This window comes from Dermacentor andersoni, chromosome 8 (genome assembly GCF_023375885.2).
Source record: "Dermacentor andersoni chromosome 8, qqDerAnde1_hic_scaffold, whole genome shotgun sequence".
Lineage (NCBI taxonomy): Eukaryota > Metazoa > Arthropoda > Arachnida > Ixodida > Ixodidae > Dermacentor > Dermacentor andersoni.
The window spans coordinates 84,682,402-84,704,509 of record NC_092821.1 but is presented as its reverse complement, the minus strand read 5'-3'; the positions used below and the strand labels follow the sequence as shown (position 1 = coordinate 84,704,509).

The 22,108-nt window shown below is 45.3% G+C and overlaps 1 protein-coding gene across 2 annotated transcripts in view; it reads right to left on the bottom strand.

Annotated features, from left to right (window-relative positions):
- Positions 1-22,108, bottom strand: part of LOC126538679 (uncharacterized) — a 79,577-nt gene that overhangs the window by 37,015 nt on the left and 20,454 nt on the right. For both annotated transcript variants that reach the window (XM_072289805.1, XM_072289806.1), the window contains 5 exons: positions 8,210-8,386; positions 7,318-7,494; positions 2,045-2,221; positions 1,154-1,330; positions 264-440 (listed from right to left, as the gene is read on the bottom strand). In XM_072289805.1, coding sequence (XP_072145906.1) covers positions 264-440; positions 1,154-1,330; positions 2,045-2,221; positions 7,318-7,494; positions 8,210-8,386 — 885 coding nt within the window. The remainder of the gene's footprint in view (positions 1-263; positions 441-1,153; positions 1,331-2,044; positions 2,222-7,317; positions 7,495-8,209; positions 8,387-22,108) is intronic.

Genomic DNA, 22,108 nt, shown 5'->3' with positions numbered 1-22,108 from the left:
AACTGAATTTAGACATCACTAAAGCCGTTCTAGTGACCTGTGTTCACTAGTAAAAAAATAAATAAAACAGTTTTACTATGGGCCTACGCGAGAAATGGAGTGCTATTATATCGCCGCGCCATCTAGTGCTCACTTATATTTTGCATTGCATACAGCCACTTGCTGCATACTGCCACATCTACCGGCACTTATATATGGCGTTGGCTTCAGAATGTTTCATAGCAACTAATATATTGAGTGTAGCCAAACAAGGAGGTTCTTACAGTGGAGGAATGAGCAGTTTGCCGCAGTCGTCTTTGCTCGTCGCGCATTTTCCCGTCTCCCACAACCGAAGGCGCCCATTGACGCAGTTGCACATGGTGTCCACAACAACGCACACCGCTTGCTTGTCGTCACACTGGCATGGCGCGCAGTGCTCTTTTTCTTGCGGCCTTGGGATGCTAGGGAAAAAAAGTGAGGATTTGCAATCACAAATAGATAAAAGGCTAACCTTTGGTTACAAAAGCAAATATGTTGCTTGTTGCGTAATCTCTAGCGCATATGATGGGACTCCATGGACCTCGTGTGAACTGCGAAATATGCGTTAAAATTTCCTGCGAACAATCACAAAGTTGAATTGATATAAAAGAACCAAGCATAGGGCTGTAAAAGCTAATCCTTTAGAGACCGTGCTTTTTACAGCGCCTTACATTTAAACAAAGGACAAAAAGAAACTGACATGCGTGTTAAAGCTTGTAGGTATTATAGAGCCTTCAAGTGTTTATCGACATTACCCATAGTCAGTGTCTGGTTAACAAGACTTGCGGTTTTCTGAGTCGGGCATGTGTGGTTATGGATGGGCTTGGCAGCTTCTTGAAAAGGGTGTCTATATCGAGCAATAAACGCGCTAAAACTGAATTTAGACATCACTAAAGCCGTTCTAGTGACCTGTGTTCACTAGTAAAAAAATAAATAAAACAGTTTTACTATGGGCCTACGCGAGGAATGGAGTGCTATTATATCGCCGCGCCATCTAGTGCTCACTTATATTTTGCATTGCATACAGCCACTTGCTGCATACTGCCACATCTACCGGCACTTATATATGGCGTTGGCTTCAGAATGTTTCATAGCAACTAATATATTGAGTGTAGCCAAACAAGGAGGTTCTTACAGTGGAGGAATGAGCAGTTTGCCGCAGTCGTCTTTGCTCGTTGCGCATTTTCCCGTCTCCCACAACCGAAGGCGCCCATTGACGCAGTTGCACATGGTGTCCACAACAACGCAGACCGCTTGCTTGTCGTCACACTGGCATGGCGCGCAGTGCTCTTTTTCTTGCGGCCTTGGGATGCTAGGGAAAAAAAGTGAGGAATTTGCAATCACAAATAGATAAAAGGCTAACCTTTGGTTACAAAAGCAAATATGTTGCTTGTTGCGTAATCTCTAGCGCATATGATGGGACTTCATGGACCTCGTGTAAACTGCGAAATATGCGTTAAAATTTCCTGTGAACAATTACAAAGTTGAATTGATATAAAAGAACCAAGCATAGGGCTGTAAACGCTACCCCTTTATAGACCGTGCGGTTTACAGCGCCTTACATTTAAACAAAGGACAAAAAGAAACTGACATGCGTGTTAAAGCTTGTAGGTATTATAGAGCCTTCAAGTGTTTATCGACATTACCCATAGTCAGTGTCTGGTTAACAAGACTTGCGGTTTTCTGAGTCGGGAATGTGTGGTTATGAATGGGCTTGGCAGCTTCTTGAAAAGGGTGTCTATATCGAGCGATAAACCTGCTAAAACTGAATTTAGACATCACTAAAGCCGTTCTAGTGACCTGTGTTCACTAGTAAAAAAATAAATAAAACAATTTTACTATGGGCCTACGCGAGAAATGGAGTGCTATTATATCCCCGCGCCATCTAGTGCTCACTGATATGTTGCATTGCATAGAGCCACTTGCTACATACTGCCACAACTAACGGCACTTATATATGGCGTTGGCTTCCGAATGTTTCATAGCAACTAATATTTTGAGTGTAGCCAAAGAAGGAGGTTCTTACAGTGGAGGAATGAGCAGTTTGCCGCAGTCGTCTTTGCTCGTGGCGCATTTTCCCGTCTCCCACAACCGAAGGCGCCCATTGACGCAGTTGCACATGGTGTCCACAACAACGCACACCGCTTGCTTGTCGTCACACTGGCATGGCGCGCAGTGCTCTATTTCTTGCGGCCTTGGGATGCTAGGGAAAAAAAAAGTGAGGAATTTGCAATCACAAATAGATCAAAGGCTAACCTTTGGTCCCAAAAGTAAATATGTTGCTTGTTGCGTAATCTCTAGCGCATATGACGGGACTCCATGGACCTCAAGTAAACTGCGAAAGATGCGTTAAAACTTCGTGTGAGCAATTACAAAGTTCAATTCATATAAAAAAACCAAGTATAGGGCTGTAAAAGCTACCCCTTTTGAGACCGTGCTGTTTACAGCGCCCTACATTTAAACAAAGGACAATAAGAAACTGACATGCGTGTTAAAGCTTGTAGGTATTATAGAGCCTTCAAGTGTTTATCGACATTACCCATAGTCAGTGTCCAGAGGCCGGCTACCCCGGGTACGTCGGGCCTCAAGACCACGCCTCGCCAGGCGAGGTCTGACAAACAAACCAGAAGCCCGCACGCGCGGGCGTCCAGTGCTTCCCAGGAGGCAATGGACACAACACCGGCACTTTTGGTGCCGAAACACCGGCATGGCTCTCTCGAGCTCGCCAAAAGAAACAAAAAACCCATAACAGGGCCAGACGACGGTCCTGTTACCTAATGTACACCACTAAACACCTGAACACGGAACATTTCTCATCCTCATAATATGGATGTACAAATTATTGATTGGAATGCCCGTGGCATTCTAAACAACTTAGATGATATCAAAGAAATAATACAAGAATTTAATCCTAGGCTGTTCTGCGTTCAGGAAACACACTTGAAAGCATCAAATACAAATTTCTTAACACAACACACATTATTCCGGAAAGATCGCGATGATGGCCATGCCGCGTCTGGTGGCGTGGCTATTATAGCCCAGAAGTCGGTTGCTTGCCAACACCTCCACCTTCAAACTAATTTTGAGGCAGTAGCGGTTAGGGCGATTCTTTTCGACAGGTTGGTTACGGTCTGTTCCCTCTACATACCACCCGAACATCGCTTGCACCTAAGGGATCTTGAAACACTAGTCAATCAGCTTCCGGAACCATTTATTTTAACAGGTGATGTGAACGCACATAATACGCTATGGGGCGACTCGCGCTGTGATGCAAGAGGGCGTACTATAGAAGACTTTCTTTTATGTTTCGGTGCAGTTCTTCTCAATAAAAAAGAACCCACCTTTTATAGCACCACACATAGGTCATATTCATCAATAGACCTAACCATAACCTCTCCATCTATAATGACGTACCTTGATTGGAAGATCCTAAAAAACCCTTACGGAAGTGACCACTTCCCTATTCTTTTAACTTTAACAAAACGAGCTGATCCCGCTCCACAGATTCCCCGATGGAAAATCGACTCGTCGGATTGGAAAATGTTTCAAGAGATCACATATTTACAGTACGATGATTTGAGTTCTTTAAACATAGATGATGCTGTGGCATATTTAACAGGTTTTATTTTTGACGCCGCTGAAAAATGCGTAAAACAAACTAACGGACTTGCCAATAAGCATCGTTTGCCTTGGTGGAATGACGTATGCAAAGAGGCACGGAAAAAACAAAATAAAGCTTGGAGCCTGCTTCGTGACTCTCCAACTACGGAGAACCTCATTAATTTCAAGAAGGCAAAATCACAGGGCAGAAGAACACGACGAGGTGCTAAGCGAGAAAGCTGGGAAAGGTACATATGTAGTATCAATTCTTACAAAGATGAGGGTAAGGTTTGGAACAGGGTGAACAGATTAAAGGGCAGGGAAGCACAACCGCTTCCTTTAGTAAACGCTCAAGGCAACACCATGAAAGATCAGGCAGACTTCCTGGGTACGCATTTTGAAAATATTTCTAGTGCATCACACTATTCGCCAACTTTCCTAAAGTTCAAGGAACGCATAGAGCGAGAGCGCCTTGAACGAAAATGCGCAGCAGATGAACCTTACAACTGTCCCTTTAATCTCGCTGAACTGAAGGCCGCTCTCATTTCCTGCAGCAACTCAGCACCAGGTAGTGACCGCATAATGTATGCAATGATCAAGAATATGCATCCAGAAACATTGAACACACTTCTGTCCCTCTATAACACCATGTGGGTATCTGGGCATATTCCATCCTCATGGAAAGAAGCGATTGTCATCCCAATTCATAAGCAAGCCAAAGACCCCGCATTAGCCAGTAGTTATAGGCCAATAGCACTAACAAGCTGCATGTGTAAGTTATATGAAAAAATGGTAAATCGGCGTCTAATCTATTTCCTGGAAAGCAACCGTCTACTTGATCCCCTTCAGTGTGGTTTCAGGGAGGGTAGGTCAACAATAGACCACCTAGTCCGCATTGAGGCAAATATTAGGGAGGCTTATATACACAAACAATTTTTTCTCTCTGTATTTCTGGACTTGGAGAAAGCCTATGACACAACATGGCGATTTGGAATCCTCCGAGACCTCTCTGCGATGGGCATACGCGGCAACATGCTAAATATGATAGAAAACTACTTGACTAACAGCACGTTCCGTGTTAGAGTGGGCAATGCCCTGTCCAGGCTATTCACTCAAGAGACTGGTGTGCCACAAGGAGGCGTGCTTAGCTGCACCCTCTTCATTGTGAAAATGAATTCCCTCCACAAAGTCATTCCATCCTCAATGTTTTATTCAATATATGTAGACGATGTGCAATTAGGATTTAAGTCTTGTAATCTTGCTGTCTGCGAGCGCCAAGTCCAACTCGGACTGAACAAGGTCTCACAATGGGCAAATGAAAATGGCTTCAAGCTAAACCCCCTCAAAAGCTCCTGTGTACTTTTTTCTAGAAAGAGAGGTTTGATACAAGATCCTGATATTATGCTGCATGGACAACACATACCACTCAACACTGAACATAAATTTTTAGGCATAATACTCGACTCAAAACTAACCTTCATTCCCCATATCAAGTATTTGAAAGCTAAATGCCTTAAAACAATGAACATCCTGAAAATACTGTCACATACAACATGGGGAAGCGACAGGAAATGCCTCATGAACCTCTACAGGAGCCTTGTACGATTGTGGTTGGACTACGGTGCGGTTGTGTATCACTCAGCTACACCCAGTGCTCTCAAGATGCTGGACCCTGTGCATAATCTTGGTATCCGCCTCGCCACCGGCGCCTTTAGGACGAGTCCGATTCAAAGCCTCTATGTCGAATCAAATGAATGGTCGCTCGATCTGCAGCGGTCATATTCTACATTTAATTATTTTCTGAAAGTACATGCTAACAAAAACCTTCCTTGTTATCCCACCATAAACGATATGACCTCTGCAACACTCTTTCATAACAAACCTACAGCCAGAGAGCCATTCTCGATCCGTGTGACAAAGCTGAGCGAGGAGATGGATGTTCCTATCCGTGAAAATAGTCTAATGGCTTCTGCCAAGCCGTTTCCACCGTGGTTGTGGCGAATCATTGACTGTGACACGTCATTTGTGGAGGTAACGAAGCACGCTCCAGAGGCGCACATTCATATGCATTTTCTGGAATTACAATTTAAATACCCTTGTCCAGAGTATTACACAGATGCGTCCAAATCACATGCTGGCGTGTCATACGCAGCCGTCGGCCCATCCTTTTCCGAGTCCGATGTTCTGCACCCTCAAACAAGCATCTTTACAGCAGAGGCGTATGCACTGTGGTCGGCTGCAAAACACATTAAACAGTTAAAATTACATAAGGCGGTCATATACACAGACTCATTAAGCGCTGTGAAAACATTGATGTCATGCTTCAACCATACAAATCCAGTAATTGCAGATCTTTTCTCTCTCCTCTGTACCATTTATGCCTCTGGCCAACATGTAACGATATGCTGGGTGCCTGGACACAGAGGTATAGAAGGTAACGTCCTGGCAGACCGAATTGCTACCTCCTTAGACACAAAAGCTTCCAACATGTCCGCAGCCGTTCCGGTCTCAGACCTAATGCCATACTTACGGAAAAAACTCAGAACCTACTGGCAGCATAAATGGGACTCTGAAACCCATAATAAACTCCACACAGTTAAGCCACATTTAGGATACTGGCCATCACTGACCAAGTCCAGACGAAGTGATGTCCTATTCTGTCGTCTCAGAATAGGGCACACTTACGGTACACATAACTTTCTGTTGAGTGGCGGTGAACGTCCAATATGTAGTAGATGTGGGGAGACACTCAGTGTTCAGCATGTCTTCCTAGAATGCCGCGAAACACTAGTCGAGAGGAAAAAACACTTCCCTTTAGCATACAGTCAGTGTATACCACTTCACCTGGCACTGTTTCTAGGCAGAGAACCGCTATTTCACATGCAATCTACCTTAGCCTATTTAAGCGACGTGGACACGCTGCACGTTTTCTGTGCAAGAAATTCGTAACACGGCCTCTTGCGAGAAGCCACTGTTGCGATGTGAACCTTTGTTCTAGCACATGCCTCCAGGCCCTTGTACTCAAGGGATCAGCTGAGGCTGTTGTGCTATTCGTCAACAACAATCACCTTTCCATTTTTATTCATGTAACACTATTACACCATTCTTGTACATCCTATACTTATAGCATACCCTACTTCAGCCATTCTCATACTTATATTGCTTGACTATTTTATGCAACTTATAGCTCTTAGTTTTAGGCCTCTCTACAGCCACATCACATCAGCCATTAGTTCATTCAGTACTCGTCACCACTGCCTTGGCGCTCTTTGGCCACACTTGGCCCTTGCGCCAATAAACACTACATATCATCATCATAGTCAGTGTCTGGTTAACAAGACTTGCGGTTTTCTGAGTCGCGAATGTGTGGTTATGAATGGGCTGGGCAGCTTCTTGAAAAGGGTGTCTATATCGAGCGATAAACGTGCTAAAACTGAATTTAAACATCCCTAAATCCATTCTAGTGACCTGTGTTCACTAGTAAAAAAAATAAAAAGATAAAACAGTTTTACTATGGGCCTACGCGAGAAATGGAGTGCTATAATATCGCCACGCCATCTAGTGCTCACTTATATTTTGCATTGCATACAGCCACTTGCTGCATACTGCCACATCTAACGGCACTTATATATGGCGTTGGCTTCAGAATGTTGCCTAGCAACTAATATGTTGAGTGTAGCCAAAGAAGGAGGTTCTTACAGTGGAGGAATGAGCAGTTTGCCGCAGTCGTCTTTGCTCGTGGCGCATTTTCCCGTCTCCCACAACCGAAGGCGCCCATTGACGCAGTTGCACATGGTGTCCACAACAACGCACACCGCTTGCTTGTCGTCACACTGGCATGGCGCGCAGTGCTCTATTTCTTGCGGCCTTGGGATGCTAGGGAAAAAATGTGAGGAATTTGCAATCACAAATAGATGAAAGGCTAACCTTTGGTCCCAAAAGCAAATATGTTGCTTGTTGCGTAATCTCTAGCGCATATGACGGGACTCCATGGACCTCAAGTAAACTGCGAAAGATGCGTTAAAACTTCGTGTGAGCAATTACAAAGTTCAATTCATATAAAAGAACCAAGTATAGGGCTGTAAAAGCTACCCCTTTAGAGACCGTGCTGTTTACAGCGCCATACATTTAAATAAAGGACAAAAAAGAAACTGACATGCGTGTTCAAGCTTGTAGGTATTGTAGAGCCTTCAAGTGTTTATCGACATTACCCATAGTCAGTGTCTGGTTAACAAGACTTGCGGTTTTCTGAGTCGGGAATGTGTGGTTATGAATGGGCTGGGCAGCTCCTTGAAAAGAGTGTCTATATCGACCGATAAACCTGCTAAAACTGAATTTAGACATCACTAAAGCCGTTCTAGTGACCTGTGTTCACTAGTAAAAAAATAAGTAAAATAGTTTTACTATGGGCCTATGCGAGAAATGGAGTGCTATTATATCCCCGCGCCATCTAGTGCTCACTGATATGTTGCATTGCATAGAGCCACTTGCTGCATAGTGCCACATCTAACGGCACTTATATATGGCGTTGGCTTCCGCATGTTTCATAGCAACTAATATTTTGAGTGTAGCCAAAGAAGGAGGGTCTTACAGTGGAGGAATGAGCAGTTTGCCGCAGTCGTCTTTGCTCGTGGCGCATTTTCCCGTCCCCCACAACCGAAGGCGCCCATTGACGCAGTTGCACATGGTGTCCACAACAACGCACACCGCTTGCTTGTCGTCACACTGGCATGGCGCGCAGTGCTCTTTTTCTTGCGGCCTTGGGATGCTAGGGAAAAAAATCAGGAATTTGCAATCACAAATAGATGGAAGGCTAACGCTTGGTCACAAAAGCAAATATGTTGCTTGTTGCGTAATCTCTAGCGCATATGACGGCACACCATGGACCTCGTATAAACTGCGAAAGAAGCGTTAAAACTTTGTGCAAACAATTATAGGGTAAATAGATATAAAAGTACCAAGTATAGGGCTGTAAAAGCTACCCCTTTACAACGTGTTACAGTGATAGCTTTGCAGTTACTTTCATTGCTCATAGTGAAGGGCGTGGAAATTTAAAGATTGGTTGTTTTAAGCGATAATTGAGACATGGGGCGTAGCAAAGGCCGCTAGCAGCACGTTTTTCATGGCGTGGTAGTCGAAGCGACATCATCACCAAGCGAGGAAGGGGCGGTAGTTCAACTTGATAAGAACTGTGGCTATAGGAAATATGTTTGGAGCAGTAGAAGAAGTAGTTTTGTGCACCGTTTAGAGTAGTCTATAAGGCAGGCTAGTGCACGCCAGTGTCAATCACAATTTGTATTTCAGATGAAATGGTAATTAAGCGAACAATTAACAGAGCTTACGGTGCGTACCAGTGTATGATGAAGAAAATGTCGAATATCTTAAGCGAAGTGAGGTGTACGAGACCATTCCTCCCGTAAGGTAAGCTACAGCACAAAAGGCAATTTTCCTTGTTAAGAACGAATTGCACGCAGATGATTAGGCTATGACAAGGACCATTATTTATTTTGGTTGGTGTGAATGAAGTTAAACAGCAGGAAAATTGAGAAGTAATATTTCAAGCAAAAGTAGTATAAGATAAGGACAATATTAGCGATGCGTTCACTTTAAAGTAACGTTATTCGTGGGGCTAAAGGATAGTTTATAAATCGGTAATATTTGGATACGACAGGCATATTGCGATCGTTTACTTCGTTTCTCATCATTTTTAGGAACTCTAGTTAAGCTATTCTTGCTGATCAGCTTTTGTTGGGTGCGGTAACATGACTGCGGAGCAGAAGCGCGCCTGTGACAACACTGCGGGAAGTATTGACGAGCAGTTTCTTCACGTTTTCTTACAGGAAAAATAGAGAACATAATACTTCAATTCTTTTACTTGCAGCACCGAATTTGACATAATACTTAGGATTTACGAGCCTGGGAGTGGTATTTTTTGCACATTTAGGTTCGGCCGTCCAATTTCCCACATCCGAGACTGTCGCTTGTTTCACGCTGTCCTGATAAGAAGAATGGTGCCCGCGCCTGTTGGTGAGTGTTTATCACCTTCGGTCCTGCCTGTCAGGTCAGCAGAAAGATTGACGATCAATTTTAGCAAAAATGATTGTGGATATTTACAAAACAAGTTAGCGCAACGTCTATCGGGGAACACAGGAAACGGATCCGTATATCAAGAATAGTCGGCGTATACAAAGGAAGGCGCGGGTTTACTAATATTGGACCGTCTACGAACGCCGGCGTGAGCTGCGTGTTCTTAACGACTTCGAGGCTGTGCGAAGATCCGCAGCTTTGTGCGTTGCCGGCTGTTCAGAAATCAATTGTTGTTGTTACGTGATGGAGACGGTCAAGAACATAGGAAGAAAACTGTGAATGGCGAAATTCTTTAGCGGGCGCGTTTGTGCCGAGAGAAACGGGCTGTACTCAAAGCACAACGATAGCGGTGAACACGGTGAGTGATCATCGTAAATTGATCAGCGGGTCAAGCGCGTCGGCTTTCATACCTGAGTCATCGAAGGTTACAGAGAAATCGCTGGTGCCAGCGTGTCTTCCAGGAACTACTACACCATTAGCGTCGAGCATACATACAGTCAGATTACGCAAAGGTCGGTGAGAACAGGCAGAAGATACGCCATCGATAACATTCGAGAAATTTCCGATACATGCTGGCGCGTCCTGCGTTGAGCGATAACATTTGCTGGACGGTGAAACGCGGTCAACCCATAAAGATAAACAAGTACTCGTTGTAAAAGGCGATATGTATAAAGAATAAGCTTAAGAAATTCGCGCCGACTTAATTCAGTGTGCCTTGTGTAAAACAATTATGCTGTACATGGTCACAGAAACAACCTGTGCCAAGCTCGCCCGGTCTATGCGTGCAAATGCATGTACACAACGTGCTGTTCCATAACTTTTGCTTCATTGCCAAGGGAAATTATATGTGCGCCTCGGCCTAAGTGTGCATGCGCATGACGCATGATTACCCCGTACTCTAGAAAACACCTCCCTGAAGATACACTGTCGACTCAATGCATAGATGGATGCTATTAGCGTCCCTTTTGAAGCAGGGTGGTGGGTTGCGCCACCAAACTCTTGTTAGTATATTGCCTAATGTACTACCTCGGATAAAAAAAAAATACCACGAAGGATTCTTATCACCAAACTTTCTCAACCAGTATTCGTAACATTCTTTTTGTGCGCTTCCGTTAGTTGTTGTTTCCCTAGTTTTCTTCCACCAATCTATCAATCGCCCCTTTATCGGGCAAATGTTTCCTTTTCAGTGAACTCGGTGAACCGAAGCGCTTGAAGGAGGCCACACGTGGCGAAATGAACCGCTGGGCAGGAATCTTCCCATTCTAACAAAAAAATTGCCTAGCTTTACCGAAGAAAGTAACTGCTTCGTTTCCTTTGTTGTATCTCACTTGATAAGTACCTATTCTAAGGCGTCCTGATATCGCTTCAAAATATAAAGAGCTTCCCTTTGAGTTACCATAAATTGTTCCTTTCCTGATTTCGTTTCTTCATCTTAAGTAGTTGCTCATAGAAAGTTTCTTTTCAATTGCCGCAACCTATGAGACTATCTATGCATTTGTGACTTTTGGTTTGATGTTCTTTGTTGCCATTTCTCTCACCATACGGGTCGCATGCTTACTTGTAAGCTTCTTGTTCTTTTCGTCCCTGTGAGTCCTAGTTCTTTTCTTCCCTTTTACTCCCTGTGAGCCTACCGGCGTTCAAACAGCCAAAGTATCCTGGGAGTTTCTAGGCCCGACCATGCTGGATGCCGCTGCCACTCAGCAGTGGCTTCCTTAGAATTTCCTTTGATTGACTTGCCAAGCGCTGATGGGCTCGGAGTGTTCTCTACTCCTTGCCCGTTTGGCTCTCATGGACACCGAACCCGTGGGAAGCGGTGGCAGGGGAAAGCACATGGTAGAGTAGGACTTCTCCCCATGCTGCTGCAGCCCCAGCTCCCGCTCTTAGCTGTGCGAGCATCCGAAGCAACTCGCACATTGCCCGTGACGCACCTCTAGGAGCTGGGGGGTGCTCTTGCCCAGAGGCCGACTCCACTGAAGCTAAATCACATGGACACGCAGCCGTCCGCATTATTAAGGCACCTCTGGACCATGAATTGTTGCCCGAATCCACCATGACCCACTCACAAGAACCGGCTTCTTCGCTGTGTCCTCCAGTAAGCTGGATTACAGGGATGCGCAACCGAACCCCGGCAATAACAGCGAGGCCATTGAACTCTCACAAGCATGCCGTCCCATACCGAGGCCTCCAAGTAGTTGTGTTCTAGGGGCATACCAAAAACCCCGGTTATTTCAATATGGTCCTTGGTCACCCTGTGGGTCCTTTTACCCGGGTCAACACTGATGGTAACCTTCCTTGAACGCACGCCGGTTGTACTTGAAATCATCCGACTTCATTCGTGTTGGCGTTGATCAACACCTTGCATCCAGGCGATGGGTAACAGAAGCTCGCCGCGAGCCTCCGGCAAGATCCAGCGATTGCATAGTATAACGCCACACCATTCAGCGTCACAAAGCGTCGTAGGTCCCCTTCTTCCCATGCTGCTGGTCTTCAAGTGCAAGGAGGCGTGCAGTGAGCAGTTTGCTGCTTCTACAACTGCTCAATTTCACCTAGTGCATCTGTTAAAGTCCCTCTCAGTTCTTTGAAAGATTCCGTCGTCATTTCGGTATGATGGCTCAATGTACTGCTGTGGCCAGGTTTCGATTTAGATTATCCGGACACCGCTTGCGTATAACCCTTCATTCTTAATGCAACTGTCAAAGAAATCTTCTGCATGTGTGAGCGGCTTGTTGTGACTGTGTCGTGCTGCAAGTCACTTGACTCTTGTCCGGTGTATACGTATTTGTGGGAGTTGGAATACAACTGCGCAGTGAACAGCTACGCGACTGTTGCTCCATGTGTTTCTTCAGTTCTTTTTTGTGACAAGCCTGTTCGTGGTATTTTGTGTCCATGCAAAAATGTATGCGGAGCCACAGCGGGCCAGATTTAAGGTTTTTGTTCTGTGCCCCACTTTGTGCAAACAGGTGGGGGCATGCATACGCCTTTTTTATCACCAGTCCCGTGGCATCTAAAGCGCGGCCACATTCTGGGTTTGTACGGTGACAAAGTGTCAGCGAACTGCAGTACATCACAACACGAAGACGCCTAGGCATCTGTAAAGTGAGCAGCACCATTTGGCTTTCAAAGCACCAAAGGCACTGCCTTTCTTATTTGGCTGCTACTATTGTGGCCGTTTCCGAGTCCAGTCCAGTTCTGCGAGTTGGCGGATGCAAATAGTGTGTTGCTGGTTTTAAATGGCTATAGTAACAGTGTTGGAAGTTTAAGTACGTCAGGTTTAGCTGCAATCATCTTGTAGCGACTGTCAGAAAATATCTTTGACATGGCCTACTTGGCTCTGGGCCCAATATAGAGAGAACGCATTTTTCTAACCTTTGTCGTTCTTCGCCACCCATATGCCTTTGTCTAATGCACTTGGGTTGCATGTAGACCCACTAGCTTGAATTTCATGCCGAACAATGTTGTCTTCACACTCAGGAGGTTCATTTGCAGGTGTGTTTTTTGCTGTTATTGGAGACATTATGCGCCACTGTCACCCCTCTTGCACCAGAGGGTATGTCGTTGACTTCCATTGGCCTTGACATGGTGCTCTCTGAAGTATAATTTATTGCAAAATTCATGCAATAGTCCGTGCTTAGATCACAAGCAAGCCATCATTTTCCACTCAATTCTAGGCATCATTGTCGCACTGCATTAAAAGTGCGCAAAGCAAATGGAAAACAAGATACTGCACACACTTGGTCTAAGATTATAATCAGTGTATTATTACACTCCTGGCAGGAGCGCACTTACATAGAGGTCTTCAATATTGTATTAGAACCCCAACTATGAATGAAAACATGACCCACGCTTGCAAGCCATCCAATGCAACATCAGCAACAGGTGCATGTTCAACACACTTTACCTGGGACACTTGAGGATTACCTAATTCCAAAATACATACATTTGAATAACTGAACAATGGTAGATTGCTGCTTTACAGTGGACACAATAATTTTGTATGCGTCAGTGGTAGCGTTTCTTTGAAGACCTTGCTGTAGAGAGTACAGTAAGGGCACCTAACAAAACATGTATGTGGCAGTCAGCACACATGAATGAGAAAGAGAAAGCCTTAATCAAATAACGCACACAAAAGATGGTTGCAAATTCAGAAGCACTTGTGTGTGCACTCGTTCTCATAAAGAAGCTGCCAAGCTGTGGCGATGCAGTGCACGGCCCGTTGTTATCAACATACTTTTGTTCATCTGTGCTAACCTCTATATCAGTGCCTTAGTGGCGGCTTCTCTGCATTGCAGGACTTGGGCCATGTGACCGCACTCGAGAAATAAAGGAGCAAGCGACGCATGAAATGCAGATATACACTTGCTGCCACTGCAAAAAGTAACGCCCGATTCATCGCAGCCAATCAAATTACGAGACAGAAGGCGGCGCTGTATGCGCTCGATTACAAACCACTTGATGTAAACATCCGGTTCGAAGACGACGTCTTGCATGTGCGTGGCTTGGTAATTCTTGCTGAGCCGCGTACGCGAGTTCGTGTGTGAAGTCGTCAACGAATGAAATGCGACAACGCGACCGTTCAGCCCTTAAATGTATTCCGTGCTCAGTCTTAGTGTACCGAGAATCGCTCATACCTAGCTGCGTGGTTAAGTTAAGAGGGGCGCAGATTCCCGTAGAACTCGTATGCTCTCACTTACTCGCCGTCGTACGTTTCGCCGCGTATAAACAGCGCTCGCCATATGGTCTTTGATCGGCTGACGACTGTACGTAAATTTTGTACCGAGAATGACTGAGACATGGCCGCATTAAGGTAAGAGGCATCGAGATTCACGAGCAACTCGTGTGCTTTCAGTCACTCTCTGTAGCACGTTTTGCAGCGAGATAATATGTGCTGCGGAGAAACAGCAGTCGCAATTTGTGTTTCATACGTTCACGATTGTAGGCATGTCTGTAGGTGGTAGGACCTTTGCCAGATCACGTGCATTCTTTTACTCAAAATATAATAGGCGCCTCTCTGATAGCAGGCGGCCCGGAAAATCTCCGCCACGCTTGACGGTTTGATGAACGTATGTTTGAGAGAAGATAGCGCTTAAACTAACAGCCGGGGAAATGTGCGAGAAAACGCGTTCGATGGTGGACGTAGGTATAAGCTGCGAAGGCATGAGCAACATTCTCGAACGATCACTTTCACGTGTTTACGGCATCTGACGGGTCGGCCGTTTACGGACGACAACATTATTGGCAGACGAGGAGGGTGAAGGTCGTGGATTGTCCTTTCACTATACGTATATGCTTTGTACCCAAGAACTCCAGACTCAGTCGACTAAGTTAGCTAGTGTAGCTTTCCGTATGCGGTTTCGCCCAAATCTTTGGGTAATAAAGTCATTCTGAGAGGCACACCTCACTGCACAATCAGTTTTCTCACTGCATAAGTATTCTGCACAACGGATATACAGCAAGACATATCCGAAATGTAGAGCAGTCTTGGGGACTAGTGGACTTGGAAAAGCTCAAGTGGGAAGGAAAAAATGGATTTGACTTCATTCTTTACACCAATCCCGGCATTGCGTACGCCAGTGCTCATTTTTTGTCTTATTTACCTCTTCCACTAGGTTGAGCTTTATTTTGAATGTCTTCAGAGCATACAACAATTTCCTACAGCTCACCGTCATCACACAAATGCGGTGCCCTTACTATCAGAGGTTCCTCTAATCCTCTGCATTTATCTGCTTTACTTATCATTACAACATGAAGAGATGAGACTATCTTTCTTACGTTGCATACTTTTGTTTGTTATTTCTTTCACGAGTACAGTGATAGGTTGTAAAAAAATAAGAGCAGCTGAAAGCACCATCATCAGCTTCATTGTCTTTTTGTAATCGTCATCCGTAAAGTGAGGATAACGTGTGAAAGACTTTTCACACAGTTTTAATCTGGACCCTTTGCTATATGTACCATGCTGAGAAATTCTTTTTGAACTGTGCTGCACTGTGCGTTTTTAATTAAGTGAGCTGGAAAGTGGTGGTACTAGACAAATGACCATTTTGTTGCACTTGCGCCACACAGCGGCGGAAAGCACCATCATGGCACCATCATATAACGCATTCCTATGAAGGCCTCAACAATTTTTTTACTGCATCAAAACAAGAATAATGATGAAAACCAAGTTCGAGCATGGCACAAACTTAAACGAATACGCTCAAAGAATCCATTCGACAATGCCGGTCAGCGCCTTCCCATAGACTTATTCTGGAACAGTGACATCCCCGCCAAACTGGTTGGAAGCAACTGTCACCTGCTTCAAACCCTTGCCGAACACTGCGTGGCGCAGGAGGCATGTTCATGTATGCTTTCATCGAGCGGCCGTGAGAGAGTAAAACGAATACAGAGGAAACGCAAGAGTAATGATTTTTACATTGTGTTATAAATGCTTACAGGAGCAGCACTGTCATATGAACCTTCAAAACTGATAGCAGGAACAGAGCATGCCGTAGTGGATATGGTTACAGTATGAATACTTTCGAAGCAAATTGACCATAATCACCCGGAGGAGTCTGCGGTGTTTAACGTGCCATGCTCGCGTACATGCCTCGGGAACTCCTGCTGCTTATCCGTCAGCTATAGACAGGGCAAGATGGGAAGCTTAGTGCTAGTCATGGTTGTCAGCAGTGGTGCCTCCTTGCCAATCAATGTCCTCAGGTGACATCAACTGTGGAGGTGGGACCCAGATCAGGAGATCAAAGCGTCTGTCGATGTTGCTGGATACAGTGCTGACACGTCTGATGTTCTTATGTTTGGAATACCATCTGCCTGTACCTCTCAGGTAACGATGTGCTGTTTCGAATGTCGATTTTGCTCTGCTTGGTGCCATAATCTCTCATTGCCTTTTTCTTTATCATGACACCTCGGTTGGTAAACAGCCTCTTGAGCCTGTTTGATAAGTATGTTTGCCTGGGCCAAGTAGTCGCAGGGGACTTCGATCATGAGGATAACATCAAATAAGAATGTTTTGGTGTGCCTAGTTCAGTTTATTGCTATCCTAGAAGAGGGAACTACTCAATCAGTGCATTCTACCAGTACTAAGCAGTAGCTGAAAGTTGGGGGAAAGCAAACAAACTTGAAAGTAATCAGAACCGTGCAATGCATAGTGGACTAGACTATGGTAGTTTTAGCATTATGATACGAGAACCGTACAGTACTCATTAGACAGCAAATGACTGTAGCCAATATATTGGTTGAGATAACTGAAATGCTGTCGGACTGATATCCAATGCAAATTGGTCACTCAATGGTAAGAGCACATAATCGGCACTGAACTTAACAGAATGTCTGCCATAGGGAGGGAAACATGGTCGAAGGCAGCGGAGGCCACGGTAGCATGGTACTATTAGAAAATCTGCAGGCATAGCATGGAATCAATTTAGGCAAGGCAGGATAGCTAGATATAACTCTTAGCTTAAATGTTTTCCGTAGAAGAGAACCCAGTGTTTGTATAAAAATTATGAGTAAGGTGGGTCGTCAAGGTATGCAAAAGTTATCACAACTCTGCTGTTTTTAATTTCTTTATATTTTTTGTTGTATATTACCTTGCACCATCAGTTCCCTACACATCGCCATCTTTCATTGTTTCCAGTTTTTTAAACACTTTCTTTGCCGCTTTCCTAAGGCTTGGCAGTTGTCATTTTCTCGTCATATGTATTTGTGACAACTTGAGTCACTGGGTATGTGCAAAAATAGACAACCTGTGCTGATTATTTGATGGCGTAGTAGGCTCTTTGGCACAGGGTATGCGCAACTGGGTATGTGCTCTTTCTTGGCTAATCCCCAAACAAGGATGCGCCACTGTGTCATACAGGTTGTGAAACCTTAAATGCATTTAGGTACGTATTTATCTGTGCAGACACCTCTCACTACTTGATCTTCTACACATGCTTTATCACATTGCCTAGCTGCAGACCAGCTCAAGATTGCCTGTCATGTGTTTAAGCACAGGTTGGGACTAGGAATCGCGCATCCATTTTCCAGCCCATGAGCATGTCTATTGCACATGGCTCTCAAGGTGACTGGCGCTTGAACGAGACCTGCCAGCGTTTGATGCCACCGTCCCCAACAACTAGCCATTGCCCCACATTGAAGGCTTCGCAGCAGCACTGCATGGAGCTGCTATCTTCTACAAAAGCTCTCTCATCCTCTCAGCAACATTTTTCCGTTGACAAGCTTCCCACACCACCTTCATCTTTGACCCAGGGAGCTAACAGCTACAAGCAATGATGCTGTGCTCGTGTGGTTTGCTGCTGCAACCTCACCAACTCGGTCAAGCTTCGTGGCATTTAGATTTCACCAGTGTGTTGGATCTGCAGGTTTGATCGTGATACCACTTATAGTGCGTTAAAAAAAATGGCGCATGGAGTAGGGCAACTGATTATATATCTTTAACACAATTCCTTGCCTCTTGTTTTCGTGAGGCTGCGCACACTTATATGCATTTTTTAACAAGAAAATTCTGTTTGCAGACAATGTAGACAGGTTTATTCAAGCTGTTCCTTCCTTGCCCTAATTCAATAATAGCCAATTTTAGGAGCTGCAAATGAAGCCGACTTCAGAAGACTAATGTTTTTTAGCTACTTTTAGTACATTATTACTTGGTTGATTTTCTAGGTGAGCATAATATGGTGCTGTGCAAAGCAGGTTACTTGAGAGGCATGACATGCTTCGTGCTTAAAAAATCTACTGTTGAAATAATTCTTTAAATAATATTAGGACAGGCAATTCTAACTGACTGATCACTGCTTCTGCCGTAAAATGTGGCGATGAGCTAGCCAGACGCTGTCACGACAGCGTAGTGTTTACGTTGTACGAGTATAGAAGAAACAAAATTGGAATTGTTAAGTTCGAAGGCTTATTTTTACAGCCTCTCTTTACACTGCTGACATTGGAGAGCTTGCGATTAGTGGATACAAGCAGCATGCGTAAACAAGAACCATGTTTGGGTATTTCTGGGACCCAGGTGGTTTGCACATCGGTCCCAAGCAACACACGAGTCGCTTGCGCCCCCTTATCTAATACAATTATTTTGATTGTAAAGCAACCAATGCCGCAGTAAGTCGGTTCAACCTGCATCAATATGCTGGCAATTTTTAAGCACTTAACATGTGTAGGTTGAGTGTTCAAAGCAGTTTACCACACCATTGGCCACTGGACTTGTGCTTTCCAGTATAACTTGCTAATGAACTCTTGACGTGTTTATGTTGTTTTTCTGTGCTCTAAGATTAGTTTGAAATTCCTAATAAAATTGGTAAAGGTCTGGACTGTTATATTGGCCATGTCATTCTAAGACGGTTAGGTCTGACACGCTCAAAGCATTTGGCAACTTTGATGAGCTTCACTTCGCTACATACTTATATTGCGGTGAGACCATTTAGCATGTGAAAATAAAAATACCGGAAAAGCTTGAGAGCACCTGACATGACAGTAAAGCGGACGGCGCTTTATTTTCAGGGTGACGGGGATATCAAATCTCGAACTTGGGCTGCCACACTAACCGTTACCGCAATATCGCATTACGCAATTGTGTTGCGCTGGAGTTATTGCGGACCGATATACCCATTCATTCGTCCCAACTTTGCACAGAACCCTGCGTTCCACTGCTAAAGCTAAGAGCGTAAAAAACGGGCAGAAATGCAGCTGAACATCACAGGGCATGGTATCAAGCCCCCATCTCACCGTGTTTATCGCGCCCTTAGTACCAATAATCTTAAACATCTACTTTGCATATTAGTTCGTGGAATTCTGGCAGACCATGTGAGTTAACTAAAGGTCCGTTAGGTTCCCAGAACTACGCGATAATTGTCGTAAAGCCTACGATAAAAGTAAATCACATGAAGTCACGGATAGCACGCTAGCGCTGAACACGATTGAGAACATGCGCTGCCCCATTTCAAAGACGCCTCAACAATTGTGATGAAATACCAGCTGAAGCATTATATTACTTGCGTAACGTAAGTCGCGGTAAGGAAGTAGTACAATACCTCCTCCTAAGACGCCCGTCAAGTAAAGGTGCATGCGTGGTGTGATGACGCTCCCGAAAAGGGCGAACACGAGCCGAGCCGTTACGCCACTTGAAGATTTCGATCGTCAGCACCACTGAATTCTTCCGAAATACGGGTCTCACACTACCAGAGTTCACCGAGACTAAAAGCGGACATACCACACCACTACTACTGTACGACGTTTCGCCAATAAATACTAAACCTACTGTGGAGAAATCATACAACCAGTGGTCAGCGTGGGCCAGAGCAATGCCTCCTTTAGGAGATGCCTACCGCGTAAGCTGAGAAGCTGGTTCCAGCCCCTCTCTTTCCTCCTCTCCAACAGGGGTCGGCTGCGAGCGCTGGTTGTGGCTGCTGCTCCAAACATGAATCACGTTCTCCTGCCTCTGAGATTTTAGCGGTGCCTGTTGCGATCCCGGAGGTAGGACCCGCGGTCTCTCGTCAAGCTATTAGTGGAACGCGTGCTAGCGTAGTAATCGTCATTTCCTCCGCAACAGGAAGTAGGGTCGGCAGCGAGCGCCGCCTCTCCGCGACTATGCTGAACTACAGGAACCTCCGCACCAACGGAAAAACCAACGACGGGACAGGCATCTAGTAAAGGAGGCATTGGTCACGAGCACATCATAATTGGATTTCTCCGCTCTTTCTGCGCATCCGCGTGGATCAGTGGTTGGTAGAGAGAAATGTGGGGACTTTCGGTCCTTGAGATTTATCTTCGCCTCGGTACTACAGGGAAGAAAGTTGTTAACTCCGTTCGTCCCTAGCCGAGCTGGCAGCAGAATCGCCAGAATGCGTGGCCGGCAAGGCGACTGACTGCACATAGGTTACCAGGCCTTTTATCAATTTTAAATCATCCACACAGGCGTACGTTATCATTCTTCATTTAGTAAAGAGGGGTAAACACCGACGAAATGATGCAGCTCAAATACCTTGAACGTGTATGCATTTTCTACCCGCAGTGACGGACAAGATGGCTCGAGCGTTGCAGAATACCGTTTGCCTAACGTCATCTTCGCCGTAGGGAACAGTGTCGCGACACCAAACATGCGCAGGGTGCTGGGGCGAAGTATACCAAGAGTGGAAAGCGGCCACTGTCAAAGGATATAGTGTGATATACGTGCGCACCTGCCGTCACATCTCCTGTCGCAGTACAAGCACGGAGACGCCGAACAAGTGTACCGACAGGCCTTCAGAGCTATTTCGCACGCGGTTGTAGCGATCTGAGCCCTTGTTTCGCCCACTAGAGCATCCCGCATATGAGCTAGACATCGTAACAGCCGGGATTAGTAATACGCGCTCCTTCAATAATAACCCTTGCGCACACACATCTCAGAATCGCTACGAATCTGCGCCACGTAGCCAATATCAGTGTTGCTGTACAACTTTCACAAGGGCCCACTGCTATGAAATTGCATGACGACCTTTTTTCTTTAGCATACATTTGTTCCGTATTCATCCGCAGGGCGTAGTGTTTTGCCAGTGTGGCTGTACAGCTCTCACAACGAACTACGGCTCAGACTGCATGGCAACGCAAGTTTTAGTACTTTCGCATACAGAGAACAAAATGTTCCATTCCCACGAATCTCCAAGTGTGTAGTATGCTCAGTTACCTTAAGGACTAATGCATCGGCACGGCAGTTGAACTCATAAACTGTTTCCGTTGCCGCGATTCCCCTGAAGTGTGTGGTATGCTCAACGACACTAATGAACAATGCATCGGCACGACGTAATGCTTTGCCATTAAAGTCATCCGAGAAAACGCCTCACGTCCAAACGTATCCCTCTGTGACTATCAGAATATAATGTGCTACCGCCGCAAGAAAAAAAAAAAGGAAGTAACAAACTCGTATCGGCACGGCAATCGAATTCATAAACTGTTTCCGTTCCCGCGAATTTCCTGAAGTGTGCGTTATGCTGACCTTGCTCTACCACACCAGTGAACAATCTATCGGCACGGTGTAAAGCTTTGCCACTAATGTCATCCGAGAAGACACCTCACTTCCAAACGTACCCCCCCTGCGATTATAAATATTTATTATGCGATCGTCGCAACAAAAAAGCAACAAGCACACCTCGGACACGGCTTCTTCGCCTTGCCGGCCACGCATTCTGTCGATTCTGTGCGGCCAGCTCGGCTAGAGACAAACGGAGCTAACAACTTTCTCCCCCATAGTACCTATGCAAAGAGAAACATTAAGCACCAAAAGTCCCCGCATTTCTCCTTCGCAACCACTGGTGCTCGCGCATGCGCAGAAAGAGCGGAGAAATACAGTTATGATGTGCTCGTGCATTGGCCGGAGATTCAACGCGCCACATGGCGCCACGGCAATGTTTGGCGCCACCATCGCGCCTTCTCATAG